Source organism: Falco biarmicus, chromosome 12, assembly GCF_023638135.1.
Source record: "Falco biarmicus isolate bFalBia1 chromosome 12, bFalBia1.pri, whole genome shotgun sequence".
Taxonomy (NCBI): Eukaryota; Metazoa; Chordata; class Aves; order Falconiformes; family Falconidae; genus Falco; species Falco biarmicus.
This window is the reverse complement of record NC_079299.1, coordinates 12,549,499-12,568,079: the sequence shown is the minus strand read 5'-3', so window position 1 is coordinate 12,568,079 and position 18,581 is coordinate 12,549,499. Positions and strand designations below refer to the sequence as shown.

General features: G+C 37.0%; 1 protein-coding gene across 5 annotated transcripts in view; it reads left to right on the top strand.

The window, feature by feature from the left end:
- SYT14 (synaptotagmin 14) overlaps window positions 1–17,992 on the top strand; it is a 94,108-nt gene extending 76,116 nt beyond the window's left edge. For 3 of the 5 annotated variants that reach the window (XM_056357698.1, XM_056357696.1, XM_056357694.1), the window contains 3 exons: window positions 3,691–3,880; window positions 6,903–6,959; window positions 8,091–17,992. In XM_056357698.1, the coding sequence (XP_056213673.1) occupies window positions 3,691–3,880; window positions 6,903–6,959; window positions 8,091–8,404 (561 nt within the window). In that variant the 3' untranslated portion in view covers window positions 8,405–17,992. The remainder of the gene's footprint in view (window positions 1–3,690; window positions 3,881–6,902; window positions 6,960–8,090) is intronic. The other 2 variants (XM_056357697.1, XM_056357695.1) reach the window with 1 other exon arrangement.
- Window positions 17,993–18,581: the final 589 nt, after the last annotated feature.

The window sequence follows — 18,581 nt, the reverse complement described above, 5'->3', positions numbered from 1 at the left end:
TTTTGGTCTAAATACTACATTTCCCACAGTGAAGCTACAGAATCAAAGTGGCCTACAGATAGATTTACAGATAGATTGAATGCAGAACGGTTTGGGGATGAAAAGCATCTGGTAGCACTGTAATGTCATGAGATGAAAGCTTTGTTGTAGCTAAGTTTATATTCATGTTGTACCAATTAGCAATTTCAATGGTAATATTTTACAATTTGGCATGTGATCGTGAATCTTCTATTTTGAGCAGTTAAGAATGTAACTTCTTGTCCTGCCTTTTTCCTGATGAGTTTGTTAGCACTCTTCTTGAATTTTTGACTGCGTAAACAGAAAAACCCTTCTAAAAAGAGAGTTGAAAAACCTGTTATTTTCAGTTCTAGTGCAGCTTACAGACTTAACACAAAGTCAAGTTACCCACAGACATGATTATCACAGAATATCTTACTTAATGAATGGATTTCCACAATGTGAACAATAAACTCTGTGCTGGAGAAAATACATTTGAGGAGACATCTAATAATATTCCGTATCCCTGATTTTAACTTTGTCTTGCAATGAAAAGTCTTTCTTCAATTGTTGATCTGAGCCATGTTTATCTCGGCTGTCTCTTTACCTTCTGTAATTCCTGTTTCTTCTCTTCCTAATAGGATCTTTCTGTTTTCTTTCAAAAGAAAACTGACAAAATACAACTTCACCTTCTCCTTTTTCTCATGTCTTTTACCTACTTGCCCCCAAATACTCTGTTTTCTTCTCTATTATAGACACAGAAATTATACTTTGGTTTATGTCATTTAACCCTGTTTTTACCCAGTAACATCAGTCTGTCTTCTAATCTGCTTCACACATTGCTGCATTTTTCTTCTTAATGTTTCACTTTCTTTTATATTCAGATTTTCCAGTTCCTAACTGAAAAGCAGAGTATTTTTTAAAATACATTTAGTTCAGCATGAAACAAAATGGATTGGAGTCTTTTTTTTTTTTTTTTTTAATGTGAAATGAAAAATAAAGTATTGTTTAGATTGCTCGTCAGTTAATTTGGTTGGTTTATTTTAATGTCTTTAAACCATGGCATTTTGTAGGAGGGAGATTCATAAGTTTATTGTACACTGAGGATTAAACAACATGTGTGTGTTTGTTTCAGACCTGCCACCTGTCTCAAAAAAAAAAAGGCAAAATATTTTGTTTTAGAAAATACTGTAGCAAAACATGTAAGTTAGACCCTGTCTCCACATTTTCATCAAGGGTATCTCTACTGATTGCAACAGTTTTAAGGTAGTCACTTAGTTGCATTTCCATCCACTTACTAATCTGAAGCATCACCTAGGTCTTCTCATCCCACTGTTAGGCTGGTGAGATCCTTTTCTCTGGCCTTGACAAACGCGGTATTGTCCTTCTCACATCCACTCAGAACTCTGCTGTAAAGGAATGATTTTTCTAGCCCATCCTTGTGTAACCTTGTCATATCACGCTTGTTTCATTTTCAGTTGTTTCAATTGTTTTCTTCCTTCTCTATTGTATCACACAGAAGCTACTTGTCTTCCCTTTCAAGTTACTTTAGGACTCATTCCACTCAATTATCACTCATTTACTATTTACTATTCCTAGCATTCCAAACATTTTTCTGATACCCATTGTAATGAGTTTAACTCAGTCCTAAACTGATTTAGACAAAGTCCCTATTAGAACATCAGTAAACTACAAATAAATTGCAGTTAGGAAAAAGTGCTATCATCACCTCTCGGTACAGATGTCAGAGTCCTTTGAGGGTTTGGGGAGGAGTGTTACCCAGCTGCTCGCTTTGTGTTATGTCTTTTTTGTGGACTTGTGGCATGATCACAATCAAATATGAGACCTAAGCTTTGAACAGTGTCAGGCTGATTGTGGTTAAATTCCTGGCACAACAAAATAGATGAATAAGCATCATAGGGATAATGTGTTACAATTTTAAAAGACCAGAAAACTTAAGCAATGGCTGTAGTTGTGACAGGCTGAGGCTTTCAAGGGTGCAGTGAATACTGTGACTGCTGAACCAAGTCACCTGTCTTTTAAATTTTCCATTTTTTATTCTTCTCTGAAGTTGGGAATCAAATGTTTCCTGTCTTGTGAATGCCAAGAATCAGAGAATGGATGTATACTTGTAATTAATTTTCAGCAATTTACAATTTGCAACCCATTTTAAATATATTCTTGGACTTGAATAAAGAAATAAACGAAGGTTTAAAATCCAGAATTTGCAGCTTGGGGGGATAGAAGTCTGAGAATTTTGTCGAGGCCCTTCTTTAGTAGTAAGAATACATTTGCTAACAACAGTGAATGTTTATTAATGAGGAACTGGATTCCTACTTGAAACTTCTGCCAGACTTCTTGGAAATACTCTGTTGAGGAGAACTAGTTAAAATGTTAATATGAGGGATATTACTGTATGCTCATAATTTCTTCTTGTAGGTATCACATCTTTTATAATTTGAGATTCTGTAATGCATTTGGGCTTTATATGTCAGATGAAGTTACTTGCTGTAAAGTTAACTTTTTTTCTTGATGAGGATTTGTGCTATTTAGGTTTTAGGACTGATCTTGCGCCCATGTCAGCTGTTGCTGGAAATGATAGAGACATTTGGAATCTGGAAGAATCAGCTTCACAAAATCATCATGACTCCTTGGAAGAGTGCTGCCAGATTCCCAAATGAGTCAAGCCATATTTGAAAAATCTGTGGATCCAATTTGCATTTTTATGAGAGAATCATAAAGGAATGTACTGATAATTCAAAAGTCTCTTCTCAGCTGCCAAACAAATTGCTGATCCATTGGCCAGATTCTGTCCGTTTTATTGTTTTCAGTGGTACAGCTATATGTGCCAGTGCATGAAAGCAAGAAATAAAACTAGGATCAACTATGGTATGATTAGCATGGCAGCTTAAAGAAAGGTGGTTTTTTTTTGGTTTTTTTTTTAAGGCCAATACTGAGGGGTTAAAATGACAAAAATGAATATTAGAAGCTCCTGTCAAAGATATGATATGGTGAGAATGCATGAGATCTGAATTTTTTGGAAGCTTGCAGGGTAGAAATTAAAGCATCACTTGCTGTGTTTCAGGATGGCATTCTTCTTTCCCACTGAAGACAAAGCGTCTATTGCAATTCTGTATCCCTAGATCAATTAAATTCCTTGCAAGCTAATTTATTCTAGACAGAGTGCATTTTTCTATTTGCATGTGTTCTGTTATTTTGCTACTCATAAATTCTCAGTCTAGAGAATAACCTTTACAAAGGATGAATAAGAATTTCCTGCATTTTATTATCTTCAAAGTTCCACTGGTGTTTTCCATTTTTTGAAAAGTAAAAGATCCAAGGTTTAATGTTCTCCAGGATGCTGATAAAATATGTTTCAGGTCTTACCTTAGCAATTGAAGTAAACAGGGACTATAAATGCTGCTGCTCTTCTGTTATTTCTCCTGAATTACTAAGTAACGGAAACACAAAATTAAGAATTACTTTAATTCCAGACTGCTTTAGTCTGTGTTAATTCTTAACATGTGCAAATGGAGTATATATTAAGGATGTACATTTCTTACTGGGTGATTGAATGGAAATGCTGTTACTGTCAGTAAGTTGCTTTCCTAATTTTCTATGCATTATTCTAAAAATTAACTTCCCAGTAACATCGTTCCATAAAATACATAGAACTTTTTGTCTGTTCTATAGGGTTGTGACTCTCAAGTGAGCATGTCAGAAGTGTCCTGCAGTGAAAGTACCTCCTCTTGTCAGTCTCTGGTACATGGCTCAGCTCCAGAAATCCTCATTGGCCTCCTTTATAACGCTACAACTGGAAGATTATCAGCAGAAGTGATAAAAGGCAGCCACTTCAAAAACTTGGCAGCGAACAGACCACCCAGTGAGTGAAAATCTTTTTTCATCCCAATGCTTCTGTACTGGTGGGGCTCTCGGCAGCAAGGACTTGAATCCCATCATTTAGCCTTACCCAATCACAACGAAATAGAGCAATCATCAACTAATCTGTTTCATGTTTTATGTTTCTAGTCACTTGGGAAATAGCAAAACTCTAAAATTCAAAATATTAATTGTAAGTTGACATGACTGTTTTAATTTTTCATGATGACTGACTAATAAATTACCTTTATCATAATGATTAATTGCTAAATTACTAATGCCTCACATCACAGGCCAAGAATAAAAAGTTAGTATTTAAAGAGAAAGTACATGCCAGCTAATATTAATATGAACGGTTATTGCTGTTCCTAGAGGGGTTGATACTGTAGTCTTTAATTGCTTATGTGCCTGTGTATATGTGGTAGTAATATATGTAACTTGAGAGTGTCAGTGACGACAATGGAGAAAGAAATAAGAGACCTTTGGCGTATTTACTGTGCAGAAGGAATGTTCGCCATCGGAAAGGACTTGAACTGTGTGTTCAATCATTTGTTCAAAAATACATTTGTCTGAAATATCTGTGAACTTTATATACTTCCAAATTGGAGCCAGATGGAATGTCACATACACAGAATGTTTTTACTGTCTCTAATTCTTTGATATAGTTTGAGAAAGTTCAGTAATGAACTTTTTAAAAAATTATTTGTTATTGTTTTTTAGATGATGAGACTGATTTACATGAATTGTAGCCAGACATACCTGCCTGTTCTTGATTTTGTCTGGAGGCTCAGGTTTTAGCCCCTTTTTCTTTTTCTTAATCCCCAGGTTTGTATAGCACGAGCAGATTATCTGGCACTAGTAGATTATGTAGCAGTCTGCCAACATTTTATAAGTGGTTTGCACATCTCACTTTGTCTTCAGAGTTTAGGAAATAAGCCAAACAACTTGAGACTGATGCTCTCCTCTTTCTTTCTTGACCCATGTATTATTCGATCTGTTAATTACATTTGGCTTAGTTTTACTGTGCTTTGCTTTCTCTATACTTTTCACACTGATGAAGCCAGACTTTGTTAATATGGCCAGAGAAGGAAGGCAAAAGTAAAATCTCCAATACTTTTACATAATTAGGGAGCTGCCTGAGTCACCTATTTGGACACAAAGCATAGAAATAGATGGGGAAAGCCAAGAAGCCTCAAGGACACTGGGGTGGGGGAAGGAATGAACAGGAGAGAAGACTTGGAGAGAAGGGACCATGTGTGCCCTTAAAGCAAAAACAGTAGGTGGCTTATGCTTATCTTTCTGGAATCGCTAGAGGAAGCCAAGTTTGTCTTATGTTTAGAATGTGCAAGTTAGATAGGGGTTCAGTACTTGTGTTGAAGACAGACATGTTCATTCCCTGATGTGTTAATTCCCAAAATGTGCTCTGTGAGCCCATGCTGTCTAGCTAACAGTTGTGTATGTCTCTGGGGTCAAAATCTGTTTCAGATGGCAAGTAAGTAGCGTAGAACTGGCCCATAGCCCTGTAATACTGTGTTCGGTCTAACCTTTTTGGAGGGAAGATCTTGTGTGTTACCTTTTTTCATTCCCTCTGAAGGACACGGGGAAGTTTTGGTATTTGTAATACTAGTAGTCCAGTTCTGTTTAGGCAAGTAAAGGTTTGGAGTTCTGCTGTTTCTAGAAAGCTGAAAACTAGTGCACTTTCTGGGTCTCCTAAGACCATGCACAGAACATTGTGGAATCCAAATTTCTCCTCTTTAGTGCCATCCCTCGCTGCCCTGCCCCCAGCAGTGGTAACACCTTCATGTAAACTCCTGGACCCAGGTGTATACCACTGCCAGTTCCTAACTCACTGTCAAGCATATCATGGACACATACCAGCCTCTCTCTAAACCATCAGTGATCCAAAAATCCTGAGAAGTGCTGAAAGCACGTGTGCCAGGTCAGTTTTCATTCAGGTCTTGAGAAACTGTGATAGAAATGAAAGCTATTTTTCTTTCCCACATGGGATCCTTTCAGTAGTGTAGATGATGTAAACCTGTGCAATTTTTGTGAAACTCTTCTGCAGCAAATACGGATTGAGTCCTACATTTCTGCTTCTTGGTAGTAAATAATTCTCTGCTGCATATTATATGTTATATGGTAACTCATTTAGCAACCGAATACAGGCAAATAGGCCAAATCCTGCAGGCAGTAACAGTTGATGTTAGAACATGTCTTTGTTTCTCTGTGTGACAGGTAATATTTCATCTGAGAAAAAGATGCTGCTTAGTACTCGTTAAAATTTTGTTAAAAGGTGTAAGAGCTTTTGCACATTAAATGCATGTGTGTGTATGTATGCATGCACGCACACGTTAGATTCATAAACACGTGGATTTTAACAAGTGAGATTTTTACATTTTGGGTAGAGACCCATAGTTAAATTTCAGATGTAAGCATCCTTCAGCTATTTTTAGAGCTTAGATCAGAGTCATTCTCATGCCCAAGTCCATCACTACTCAAGAACTGAAGTACTACCATCAAGTATCTGTAACTATAACAGCTAAGGGCAAAACCAGCTTAGTTTTCAGTTCAGTGAGTTTTCATTTTATTGCTTTTAATATATGAAGCATAATTACTGTGTGCAGTTTTTCGTAATATGCTGGAGTTTGCATGAAAAAGCGTAAGATTTGATAAAAAGAATACAGTGATTTTTACCCGGTCTTCTATAACCTGATCATGTGCATGATTCTTTCTATGTTCAGTGTGCTTTAGAACCCAGTAGCTATTAGTGCTAAGATAACCCATTATGTAAGCGGTGTAATTTTTGTTAAAGATTACACAAAAACTGCACAAAATTTTCATTTCATTAAATTTTACCCAACAATCCTTTTGTTCAATCCTTTTTCTGATCTATGCTGCTAATGTTTTGTGTTCTTCCATGCCAGTGAATAGTGTTTCCTCTTAATCTTTAACCTTTGATCCTCTCTCACCCAAATATTGACATCTGGTCATTATTTCTTTTACTGCTTTCCACCCCCTGTTGTCAGACGGACTGTTCTGTTGTCTAAAACACTTGATAGGTGGACAGGTTTATATAATCCGAGGTGAGTTCCTGTAGAAACTAATTGGATGTTGTCTTTTTCATGCAAAAGAAAACTTGCCAGCAGTAAAGCTATCTATGGCTGCCTACCATACTAGTTTATAAAAGTCTGTGTTTATTATTTGTGGTGCACTCTAATGCAAAAGTTGCATTTATCTCTGATTATGGATGTTGGGATTTCAGTATACCTGCAAAGTGAATATATTCAATATGTTTCTTTTTACATAATCTCCAAACTTTTAATAACATTATTCATTAATTTGAATATGATAGGAATAAAGAATGAAACACCAGATTGTTTTGTATTTCTTAAAACCAGTTAACTTCATGAAATGTGCATCCTTCTGCAGGAGCATAGCTTGGTGCTTCTAGTCAAATGAAAATAGAGCTTTAAAAATAAGGGTTTCTACCCAAGTGCTAACACCCAGTGTGTGCTAACCACATTTACTTGCATGAGCTTCTTAAAGGTACTTCCTAAGAGCACTGTACAAGCTATGTTTTAAACAACCGTCTTGAGTTATGCAAAAATTTACTTCTTTTTAAAGACGTATTGAATTTATTTCTTCATTAGGAATTAGCAGAATTAGTAGGTTTTTTTGTATTGTGTAAACTTCCACCTTTGAATACACTTTGCTATATTTGGGTCTTAAAATAACTAAAATTGAAAAGCCCGAAGTGAGAACCACATCCATGCAGAGATTATTCGTAAGCATTTCCTTCTGGCTGTTTTGATATCATCACTGTATATTGACACCTTTTTTTTTCTCTTCATTAGTTGCCTTCATTCCACTTAGTTTATTCTCTGAAAATTCAGTGGTACGCTTTACAGTGTTGTGGCTAGCTGGAGCTTGCTAAGTGTTAATGCAATTTAAGTTTGTTTAGAAAAAACAACGGGGGTCAATGGGAAGAGGATTATGAGGTATACCTTTAACTTAATCCATTTGCATAGTACTGAAGCTAGTTAATTTGTTAGCGTGTTTGTAATACTTTGCTTACTTGTCATCTTTCCATGTGTCTAAACTAAGCCGTGTTCAGTCAGCCTGGTATACACCATATCCTTTTATCTTGTATATCTCATTCTCCAAAACTTTTGTTTTAAGATATCTGACATTCCAAAATATGATTTATTTTGTAGATACGTATGTTAAGTTAACACTGCTGAACTCGATGGGGCAAGAGATGTCCAAATGCAAAACTTCAATCCGCCGAGGACAGCCAAATCCAGTATACAAAGAAACCTTCGTTTTCCAAGTGGCACTCTTTCAGCTGTCAGATGTGACGCTTATACTGTCTGTATATAATAAGCGCAGCATGAAACGAAAAGAGATGATAGGGTGGATTTCCTTAGGTCTCAACAGCTCAGGAGAAGATGAGCTCAATCACTGGACTGAAATGAAGGAGTCTAAAGGACAGCAAGTATGTAGATGGCATACTTTACTGGAATCGTAATGGATGGTACAGAGTACAGTCATGGTTTTAAGGGAGTTTGGTCTCTCAAGAAGATGATCGATCATCCCTGGTCACGATCAACAAATTTGTTGTGGAAGTAAAAAATGAAAATTGAGGTCAGCATTCCATCGTAAAGAATGCACAATGTGCAAAATGGCGGGATTTAGTATATAATCTTCACTTAGTGTCAGACACTTCCTCGGTGTCAGAGAAGCCTTGCTGTACCCAGATACGTTAGCAGTCCCTCCCCCATCCACCTGATGCTGTATTTGTTTGGGTTTGTTTTGTGGTTTTCAATTCAGAAACATTTTATGTAAGGTTCTCCAAATTATTGTGAGCTCCTCCTTGTGTACTGTTTGTATTGCTCTAATACTGTAGCTTCTGACCTGCCTGCGTTCAGATTAAAGGTCAATAACTTGCACTGAGAAAAAGTTAATGATCTGTAGAGCAGAAGAAAAAAAAGACCCTGCTGGTGGAGAACACTTAGTAATATAGCAAATATGAATATACTGTTGTTACACACTGAGTTTCTTTCCAGGAGCTTAGTACAAGTAAGTTTTCATTTTTTGATATGCAGTTGGTTTGAAAAATACTAGCATTTGGGCATCAGGTGAACTTTGACATCAAACTAATGTTTCTTCAATCTGTGACAGGAACGAGCTCTATATATGGCATAAATTGGGTTTTTCCCTCTTGCCTGTACTTCTGCCTAATCCAAAGAGACCAGATCATTAGTTTGGTCCCTTCCAAGTCTCCTTAGACAGGTTGTACTGTAAAACTATGTAACTTTCTGTTGAAAGCACTTCCTGTATTCATGTATTCCAATGTAGGAAGCTCATAGAGCATGACTTTACTGAAATATATTTTCATTAAACAAATTGATACAGATTTCTTTAAAATGTCAGCAGTAGGAAGTTAGGTTGAAATACTGTGAAGGAGGTGGCAGGAGTTGAACTACTCTGAATGGATGTGAAATACTATGGCTTCGGTTGAAATAGATATCAGTTCGAGTCTGTTCTGAGCTGGTTTAGGTATTACCATATGCTGTTTGCTGGAAGTAGAGAGCAGGGCAGGAGTTTTTACCTTTCTTCTTGGAGAAGAGAACACCAGTGAGTTATTTTTCTAGTGATTTGCCAGCAACTGAATGAATGTTCACACCCAGAATAGAAGTTTGCTTACGTTCAAGTTGGGAAGCACAGCTTTCTAATGACACAACTGAGAAGCCTCAGTATCACAAGAAAGTTTGCCATCAGATAAACCCTCATGGCTTCCACCAAAATCAGGGAAATGTCAGTGCTTCTGAGAATCCTATCTGTCCCAAATACTTTAGCTGGAATCACACTGATTTACTGACTGCTGAATCTGACTCATTACTGAAATTGTGGAGTATTGAGTAAACGTTTTTTAAAAGCTTCCCAATTTAAATATTCTTTTTGCCTGTAATTATAAGTTTAATTTACTTTTAATTGTTATTGTATAGAAAACAAGCGATCTTTTATAAACAATGGTGATGACTTACTAATGTGGGAGCTCACTGTGGTAGCATTTGGTGGGTAGAAGAGTGAAGTTTTGGGTTTTATTGAGAGAATTAGTGGTAGCCTAGAGCGTTATTATTAGGACAAATGTTTTTCTCTTGAATTTCTTTAAAATACCTTTGAACAGTCCTGGCTTTAGGGTATACAGAGAGTCAAGTACAGTGAGATTGGGGACAGTGAGCGTGCTATAATAAAGATATTTCCCATGGTTCTCAAATTCTCACGCTACTTAACAATTTCATTATGTCCTTTTTAAAGGACATTGTAATTCCACTTCTTGGTTTATTTGGTGCCTTTTGAGGGGTTTATTTGCAGAGCCAGGCTTTCAGGTTTTATTGATCTAAAAATTTAGAACATTACAGGCCTTTTCTTTTTTCTGGTATTGTGCTGCTGCTTCATTTACAGAAGCTTTATTTACTAAACACAAATAATGCAAAAACTTTCTTTAAACAGGAATGGTCTTGGAGTAATACAACACAAGTTGTTTCTTTCAGTTGTTTTTGTTGCTCAGTTTGTGAAATGTAACGTTGAGTGTAGAATTTAATAAAACATCAACATTAATTTTATATGCATAAGGAAAATGCTCAGATTTTCCCAAGCTTTCCACATAATAGAAAAACTGACTTGAAAGCTGTTCAAAAGCAATTTTTTTCAGTGGATGTGGAAATGTTTTTACTCATTCTGTTTGTGGATATTCAGATGCTCTTTCCTAAAGCTGGAAGTTGTCTCTTGATGGTTGTCCCTTTGTACAGGCTGTGCTTTATAAACTACCGTACAATTCAACAGCAAGAACTGAGAAAATCAGTTCCAGTGGAGAATATACTTAACATCACCACTGAACAAATGAAGAAGTCAGTTTGGAAGGTGCAGCAAATAACCTCTCACAGAACCAAACTACATTAAACTGTGTCATGACTTGGATTTGTGTTTGTAGGTTGCATTGCTTCAGTTTTACGTCTAAACCATTCAGATTTCTAAGACACTGAAATCTTCCTTTAGACACAGCAGACTTATAGTAGTCTGTGTTGGGCACAATTGCAAAGAAGATTCTCTTTCTAGATCATGTGATTTCTCCCAAGGTATCCGCATCCAGTCTGTGCTTCACAGAAGGAGGTTCGGCATACTTGGATTTATACTGTACAAAGACTGGGAACTATGTATATTGAGTGGAAATGTTAATTTTGAGGCAGTAGAATATGTATTTACCATGCAAAACCAGTCACACCATTAATTAGATTCGCCCTGGGATTTTTATGAATTAGTTATAGTGTCAATAGTTGTCACGTTGTTTTTTTCTTCCTAGATCCCACTCTTATGATTTGATTTGTTTGTAATTTTGTTTTCTTATTGCTTTATGCAAACCTATTCTTTTGTATTTGAAATCTGCCTTTAGATATTGGGGTTTTTTTTTAAATGCTGCATAAGGGCTTAGACATACAGTGTGGCTTTCTGCATTCAGTTAGGTCTATAAGCATGGAACAGAATTTCTGAAGGACAGAGTATCAGAAACTAGAGGCATTTGTGTTTTCCTCAGAGTTGTGCTTTTTGTTGTTTACCTTTGTTCAAAAGTATAGGAAGTACTTGGAAGAGTTTATCAAATTACTTACTTTTCTGTGTGCCAATATACCATGTAAAGATTACAATTCCTGAATTGAATCTGTTTCTGTCAGTGTAGCCTTAAATAATTATAGAACAATGACATTCTTACAGATTCTATTCTTGAAAATACTGTATCCTTTCTGCATATGATTTATTTGGTATCGTGTTTAGAACATTTCACTTAGGTCTTCTTAAAGCATTATAAATATGAAAAAGTTTGTTAGCTCCTTTCTGTGGGAAGGGCAGTACAGGCAAGCATGAAACCACTGCGCAGAAGGATGAGAGATCGTACAGCGTCTGCAGGACATTGCCGTCTCCCACATACGTGGAGGCAAGGAGGCAGCAGGGCCATGCCTCTGTTCCCCGTCCAGCTGAGTGGCACAGGGAAGGAGGACAGTTCTGGTAAGATTCCAAGCTTAGTCCCCATGGTGCTGCCTCGTGCTCAGGACTTAAGACGTCCACGTTGTAACCACGCTGCAAGGTCTGACTTCAAAGGCAGAAGTTAGGCAAGGTGTAAGCTCAGTTACTGGGAAATACAACATAATTTCTAAATCCAATTAAAATCCTCTAACCTCAATAATTAGGTTTTGAAATATGGTGAGCCCTTGGAATGAATGTATGTGCTGTCACTGGAGCTGAACATTATTCGTCAACGAAGAGAATACTTGAGCTGAAAACCGTTTTTGTGGCATTTATCGTAGGAGATACTTTCACCTGTAAATTTTTGCAACCATTCCTGATGGCAGGTGCAGTGCCAGCATCAGTACCTTCCCATTTTTTGCACCTTTGAAGCTGGTTTTTTCGTTGTCTAAAATGTGTGTTTGTGTTACTGATTTATTCTCTTTCCTCCCTAATGACTTGCTTCTGCAAACTCCCCACCGCCCTGAGAAGCTGTCTGTGGCAGTCACTGGACTTTAGAAGTCAAGGGCACTCTGCACCTCTTACAGTAAGGTACCGGTGCAATATTTCTGTGACTTGTCCAACTCCCTAAGATTTCTGAAATGCAAACTATCAGTTGTAATGCAGTGAAGCAGAAGGAGGAAACTTTTTTCTTTGACGGAGACATTTTGATGTAGGAATTGAATACAGACTGCTCTTAACGTGTACAAGTTCTAACAAAAAGTCTGTGATAAAATCAGAGAATTAGATTTGAGGGGAAGCCTTTTGGCCTGAGCTCTTCCAATTTAAAACTACCAGCAGAATGCCCTTTCATTTAGCCAAGAGTTGTATTGAGCCTTGACTTATTCATCACGCTTTTCTGGAGGGGGAAAAAAAAAAAAGCTGTCCTGCTTTAAAGCAGTCTTTAAAATTATGGCTCATCACTTGTAAGGTAGACTGGCTTCCTCCTGAAACTGAATTCTCAGTAACAGCTGAACATCCATTTAATTCTCCCACTGATGTGCATGCCTGCCTTCCATTATTGTTAATGAGAAGAGCCCGTAGGCATCGACAGGAGAGTAGACCTGACCCTTAAAGTGTGAAGTGCAATAGGATCAGTGGGTTAGAGCGGTGGGTAAAGCATGGCACCTGCAACACAACCAATTGTGATTGCAATTATGAATGGAGATAAAAGCCCAAATGTCTGGATGCTGTCACAAACTTGTTATTTAATCTTTATCTCTTATTTTCGTTTCTTCTTTTCCTCAGCTTCTGAATTATTTTTGAAACTTAATATTAAATGTGCTAAAGCAGTCCCCAAACATCTTGATCATTTTAACTGGAACATTCAGCAAAGTTTATTTTTAGAATGAGCCATCAAGAATGTTCTGTATTTTTGGTCTGTTTAACTCAACTGCCAGATTTTATAGTACATCACAGCTGGATTTCAGACTGCTTTGTTCTGATGGTAGTTTTTGAGGGGAAAGTCACAGGAGCGTTTGCTTGTCAGTGAATCAACGCCTGATGAAGAGATGCCATCTGAGTGTGAGAGCATTAAAATAAGAGATGGCTTCATACAGTGGCAGCAAGAGGGACTCAGATTCCACACTTGGAGCCTTGTGGCCCTCAGAGGGCCCTACTTGGAGAAACTGTGACATGTGAATTGTGGGAGTTTATGCGTTCAAAGCAGCACCAGTCTGTGTGGGCATTCCATGGCTCCTGTCTAACAGAGTGTACTTTATAGATGTCAGCAGGGTAGATGGTGTTTATTTGCCTAGGGTGAGCACCAGCTGGCCTACGGTGACGTGGGTAGTTCAGCCTTAAGAACTTATCACTGCCCCTCCTTAAGTTCAAGCAGGGTTTCTCCCTTTCTGCAGACTATGCAGAAATCTTGTGTACCCAACGTGTCTGCTCATATTATGCCTACCTGAATACGGTACAGCTTCATTAATGAAAAGCTTAGTTCATATCTGACATAGTGTGACTGAGTTAATTGGTCTGATAGGTGCTGGACCAGGTTTAGCTGTGCAGGCTTGTGCTAGTATAATATAGAAATAAGATCCTTATGCAGAGAAATGTGCCAGAAGTCAGGCAAGCGGGTAGTATTGCTCCTGTGGGAATGAAGAGGAGGAAACGGCTCTGCCCAGAAAATGGGCAAGGCCAGCCTCATAGCAAGAAGAATTCATTCACTTCCTTGGAAGCATCTACTGGTCAAGATGGCATTTGGCCTCCCAAAGCTGCCTGTCTCTGAGGACCCTACTCAGGAAAGCAGAAGCAGTAATACCATACCGCTGAAGGAATACCTCATGGACGTTCAGGGATGTTGCTAATGTCATCCTCTTTTTCTCTTACATCTGAGGGCAGGAATCCTGCCACTTGTACCGAGTTAATTTTTTGCTGTGTTTCCCAAATCCTGTGGATGTTCACTGCATGCCAAGGGTCTAAAGTGGATTGCTTTATAATTTTTTGTTCATTTCCAAAGCATGAGTCTGAATCAATTTACAGAATTAACCAGAAGCATTATCGCAGCTTTGAGATGTAATCTCTAGGCCACCATGCAAGCTAGGAGCAGGGCTTTGAACAAGTTTTGATAGTAGATTTTGCAAATGGCTTATTATGATATTTTAAGAAAATTTCTAAAGAGTTGAATGTATTAGGGAATATTTACAAAAAAGGAGATAGAGCAATCATCTTTTTTTACTGTACAGCTAGTTTGCTGTCCTTTCCAGTAAACCACAAGGTTCATTAGTGCTCAGTACTGTTTGATTTACGATAACTATTTTTAATGTGATTTTCGTGACAAAGTGTAATTAGTGAAACCTTTTATTCAATTTTTCCCTTTCTTTTTGCTTTTTTTAAGGAGAGATTTCTCCTTATATAGTATATACTTTCTTACAGAGCTTTCTTACCTATTTTTATATAAAATGATTTATCAATGTAAAATTAAATGCTCTATGAGCAAGCTATATCACTGTTAAACTATCTAAAGTGCTAATATAGAGACTAAGGGCCTGAACCTACTGCCTTTTACTCAGGTCCTGGTTTAACCACACGTCTTTCATGTTGTGTAGTACCTTTCCTTATAAGCAGTTCCATCTATCTCTCCAGGATGACTCAGAGAAAGGCACTATTAACATGAATAAATGATAAAACTGAGCCTCCTCTCCATTCTTAGCGGGACATCTGTCTTGAGTAAAGGCTGCTGGCTCTGTCCCAAAAGTATAGTTATAGATTATAGTTCCCTTGATCTTCAGTAATTTTGAACTTGTTTTGTGGTGACTATAAGCTAATAACAGATCTTAGTGAATACAAATACTGAATCGTGCTGTTACCAGCAAGATTATTAAAATGTGTTTCACATTTTAATTCGTTCTTTCATTGGGATGTAAGGAGTTGGATCTGTGAAGCATTATATTGCATAGAGATAGCACACATTCACTGCATTTTTGAAAAGTGTGAAACAAATGGTATGTAGCATTTTCTTGTGTACTTTTATACTGCCTGTATGCCACCGATGCACTCGGTGCCTTCTTTCTTTTGTATAAAACTAAAAAGCAGAGAAACTAAAGTTACGGTGTATAAGCAATGCCACTGCAACTGAAGAGATGTCTTAACCTGATTATTCCTAGTAGGGGAGGTTTCAAATGGCCGTTCAGTTTAACACAATGCATTTCTTTGAATTTGAAGTTTTCCCCTTTACTTCCTTGCCCCCCCCCTTCCCAAGAAACCTCCTCATACGACTGTTTATTCTTAATTGATTCCTGTGTCTGATGTAAGTCACATGGTGTTAACCAAAGAACCAAATCTGTTTCTAATTCTTTGGACAAGTAATGTTTGGACTTGCTATTACTTAAAGACAGAAATGATATAATGGATCTCTTTGAACAAACATAAAACGGGCTTCTGTAAATGTGACTCATAGCTGAGAATTCAAGATACCTCTTTTCGGACTGGTTGTCTGTTACTGTATCGGTAGCAAAGTGTTTGAGTTGTATTTCTTTGTGCGTTTTAATCAAAATCCCATCGTAAGCAAAAACATGAGTTAGTGGTGTCAAATGAGCTTGTTTTACCCATTTTATACCTATATCTGAAGTGTGCAAATTTGAGAACAGATTCGTTTTTTCTGTGTCTGAAGTCTTATATTATTATAATAACTGTCTAGTGTATGCTGGTCTTACACAAACAGGCTCATGCCGCATTGTATGTACATTTCCTACTGGTGTCCCTTCGTTGTATAAGTTATGTAATATAACACAGTTTTCAACTACTGTTTCAACCTGAAATTCCTTAAATGTCAGTGCATGTATAGCCTTAAATATTGAAGACACCAAGCACAGTTTTAATGGGAATAGGTTATAGTTGCAAGTCCCGTTCGGCACAGAAGTCAGAGAATTATTTTTATGTATCAGTCAAAGATTGTAGAAAATGGGTATATTGCAGTCATGTTATCAACCATGCTCCTCATTATATGCATTTAAAAAAAACCAAACATTTTTGCCAAAGTTTTTAGAGGTGCAATACCAGTGCACGTTTCCTTTCTTGAGTTTGCTTATTTTGTTTTCATACTTTCATTTCTGTACAGAACCTTGGAGCCCCTAACTAATGTCTGTGAATGAATTCACCCCTATTTTCTGAATTCCTTGAGCTGCTTTTATTTTCTGCTACTTTTTTAAGTTGAATAGGCAGTAATTAAAAAAAAATATTTTATTTTTTTTTTACATTTTGAAAGTAACATAATTAGAGCAAATTAACAGTTTGTGCAGCTTATTAAATTCTTAGGACTTTGAAACTGTCGTTGTAACTCAGATGAAGATACACGTTTCATGGCAGTTTGATCCACAACAGGTAAAAACAGGAGTTCTGGTGATGAATGTGCAGATCTGCGTATTAGGTGTCAGATTGTAAATCCCCAGAGGGATTTATAATTAAGTGTCACATTGTATCTACAGTATCTCCAGCTGTGTGTTGTCAGATACTTGTTGGTTTGTTTTCTTTATTATTACCTAGCAAAAACCTACTTTTATCATTTTTGTGCTACTGCATATTAATCTTGAGGGTTTCCAGTGTGCAAGTTTAGTTTAATGTTGTCAGTTCTCTCTTTGTAAAAAAAAAAAAAAAAAAAAAAAAAAAAAAGCTGGCCTTCCAGCATACACATCGCATTACTATTCTGATTTTGGTGAGAGATGGAATGCCACCAGCTGGTTTTAACTACATTTACCTGTACAGCACAGGCGACTTTAATCCCATGTTAGTTTGATTAAAACATGCTGTAGTATATTTTCAAGCCATGGATCTGTCACAACATTAAAATAGTCATTTGCGTATCTGAAGCTTTGCAGCTGTGGATTTGTACTTTGTTTGCTCTCTCTATTTGTACCAATTACTCTGTGAAATGTGTTTTTGTCAGTTTGAGGACTGGAATGGGTATCCTTTGGTTATTTCAAAGTATTTTCTGTATGTGGAATCAGCTTTTTGCATGTGTACTTAATTGCTGGAAAGTATTTGAAAAAAAGGAAAAATCACTTTTAAAACTGGTTGTTGTCACATTCCTTTGGAATTCATTAGATCGTAAACAAATGTAATAGACTTCACTGTTTAGAAGACAGTAACACTTCATCAACCATTTGAACTGCTGTCTGCATGAAAGAGAAGAAAAACTTTTTCAATTTTGGCAAGCTAACTAATCCTAGCCCTTAGACATTTTTGGCTCCATTTCCAAATTTCCTAAGTTTCCCCAATTCCCTTTCTGTTCCTCATAGTCTTCTGTTGGTGTCATGAATCTTCTACTTAGAGTATTTTAAATTAACCAGTGTGGTAACATTCTGACAAATACGATGTGTATACTGGCAAATAAAGACACACTCAGGTGATCGTTCTGTTTGACTTTACACAGTTTTTTTCTGGGCTCATCTGCAATTCTTTCTGCTGCTTTGTCCCACGTATATTTCTCAAAAAGATCTCATCTAACGTATTCATGCTTAACTTCCACTTTCAGAGGACTAAGTAGGCTGAAATAATTGAGGTTTGATTTAAACATGAAAGAAAACTTTCTGTAAGTAACAAGTGTTAATTTTACTGTGACCTAGCTTATATCTTCTATACTATCCTCTAAAGATTTTTGTGGTACATATTAGAAAAAAGCTTTCTGGGCTGTCGTGGCAGCTTTGCTTTAGGATGTTCCTGAGTGTATGTACGTTTTAATACATATAAGCATATATCAAAAAAAGAATTATTGCTACAATTAAAGCATCTTTTCCTATCCTAAAGGTAAGAAGTATAACAGTATAAAAAGCTTCTGTCGTTTCTTCCCATTTCTGCAGATGAAAGGAACATAGCCTAGTGACTTTTACCCCGTGACAGTAGAGAAGGGTGCATTTCTTTGCTATGTGATCCTGATCATCTAGACCCATCCTCGTCATCTGTGCAAATCCTAGGACTTCTACAAATAAGATAACAACGTGGTGCCTGCTGCTGTTAAGGCTGGCATTTTCAAAAGGCTATACACTTAAAAATAACTTGTCTTTCCATATGGAGACTGGTACGTATTTGGTACTTCAGAAACATCAAGAGGAGCACTTACATTGTGTCCATATTCTTTAGAAGATGTCAGAAGACATTTGGTACATCAGAAAAAAAACCCACCAAAACACCAACAAACCAAAACA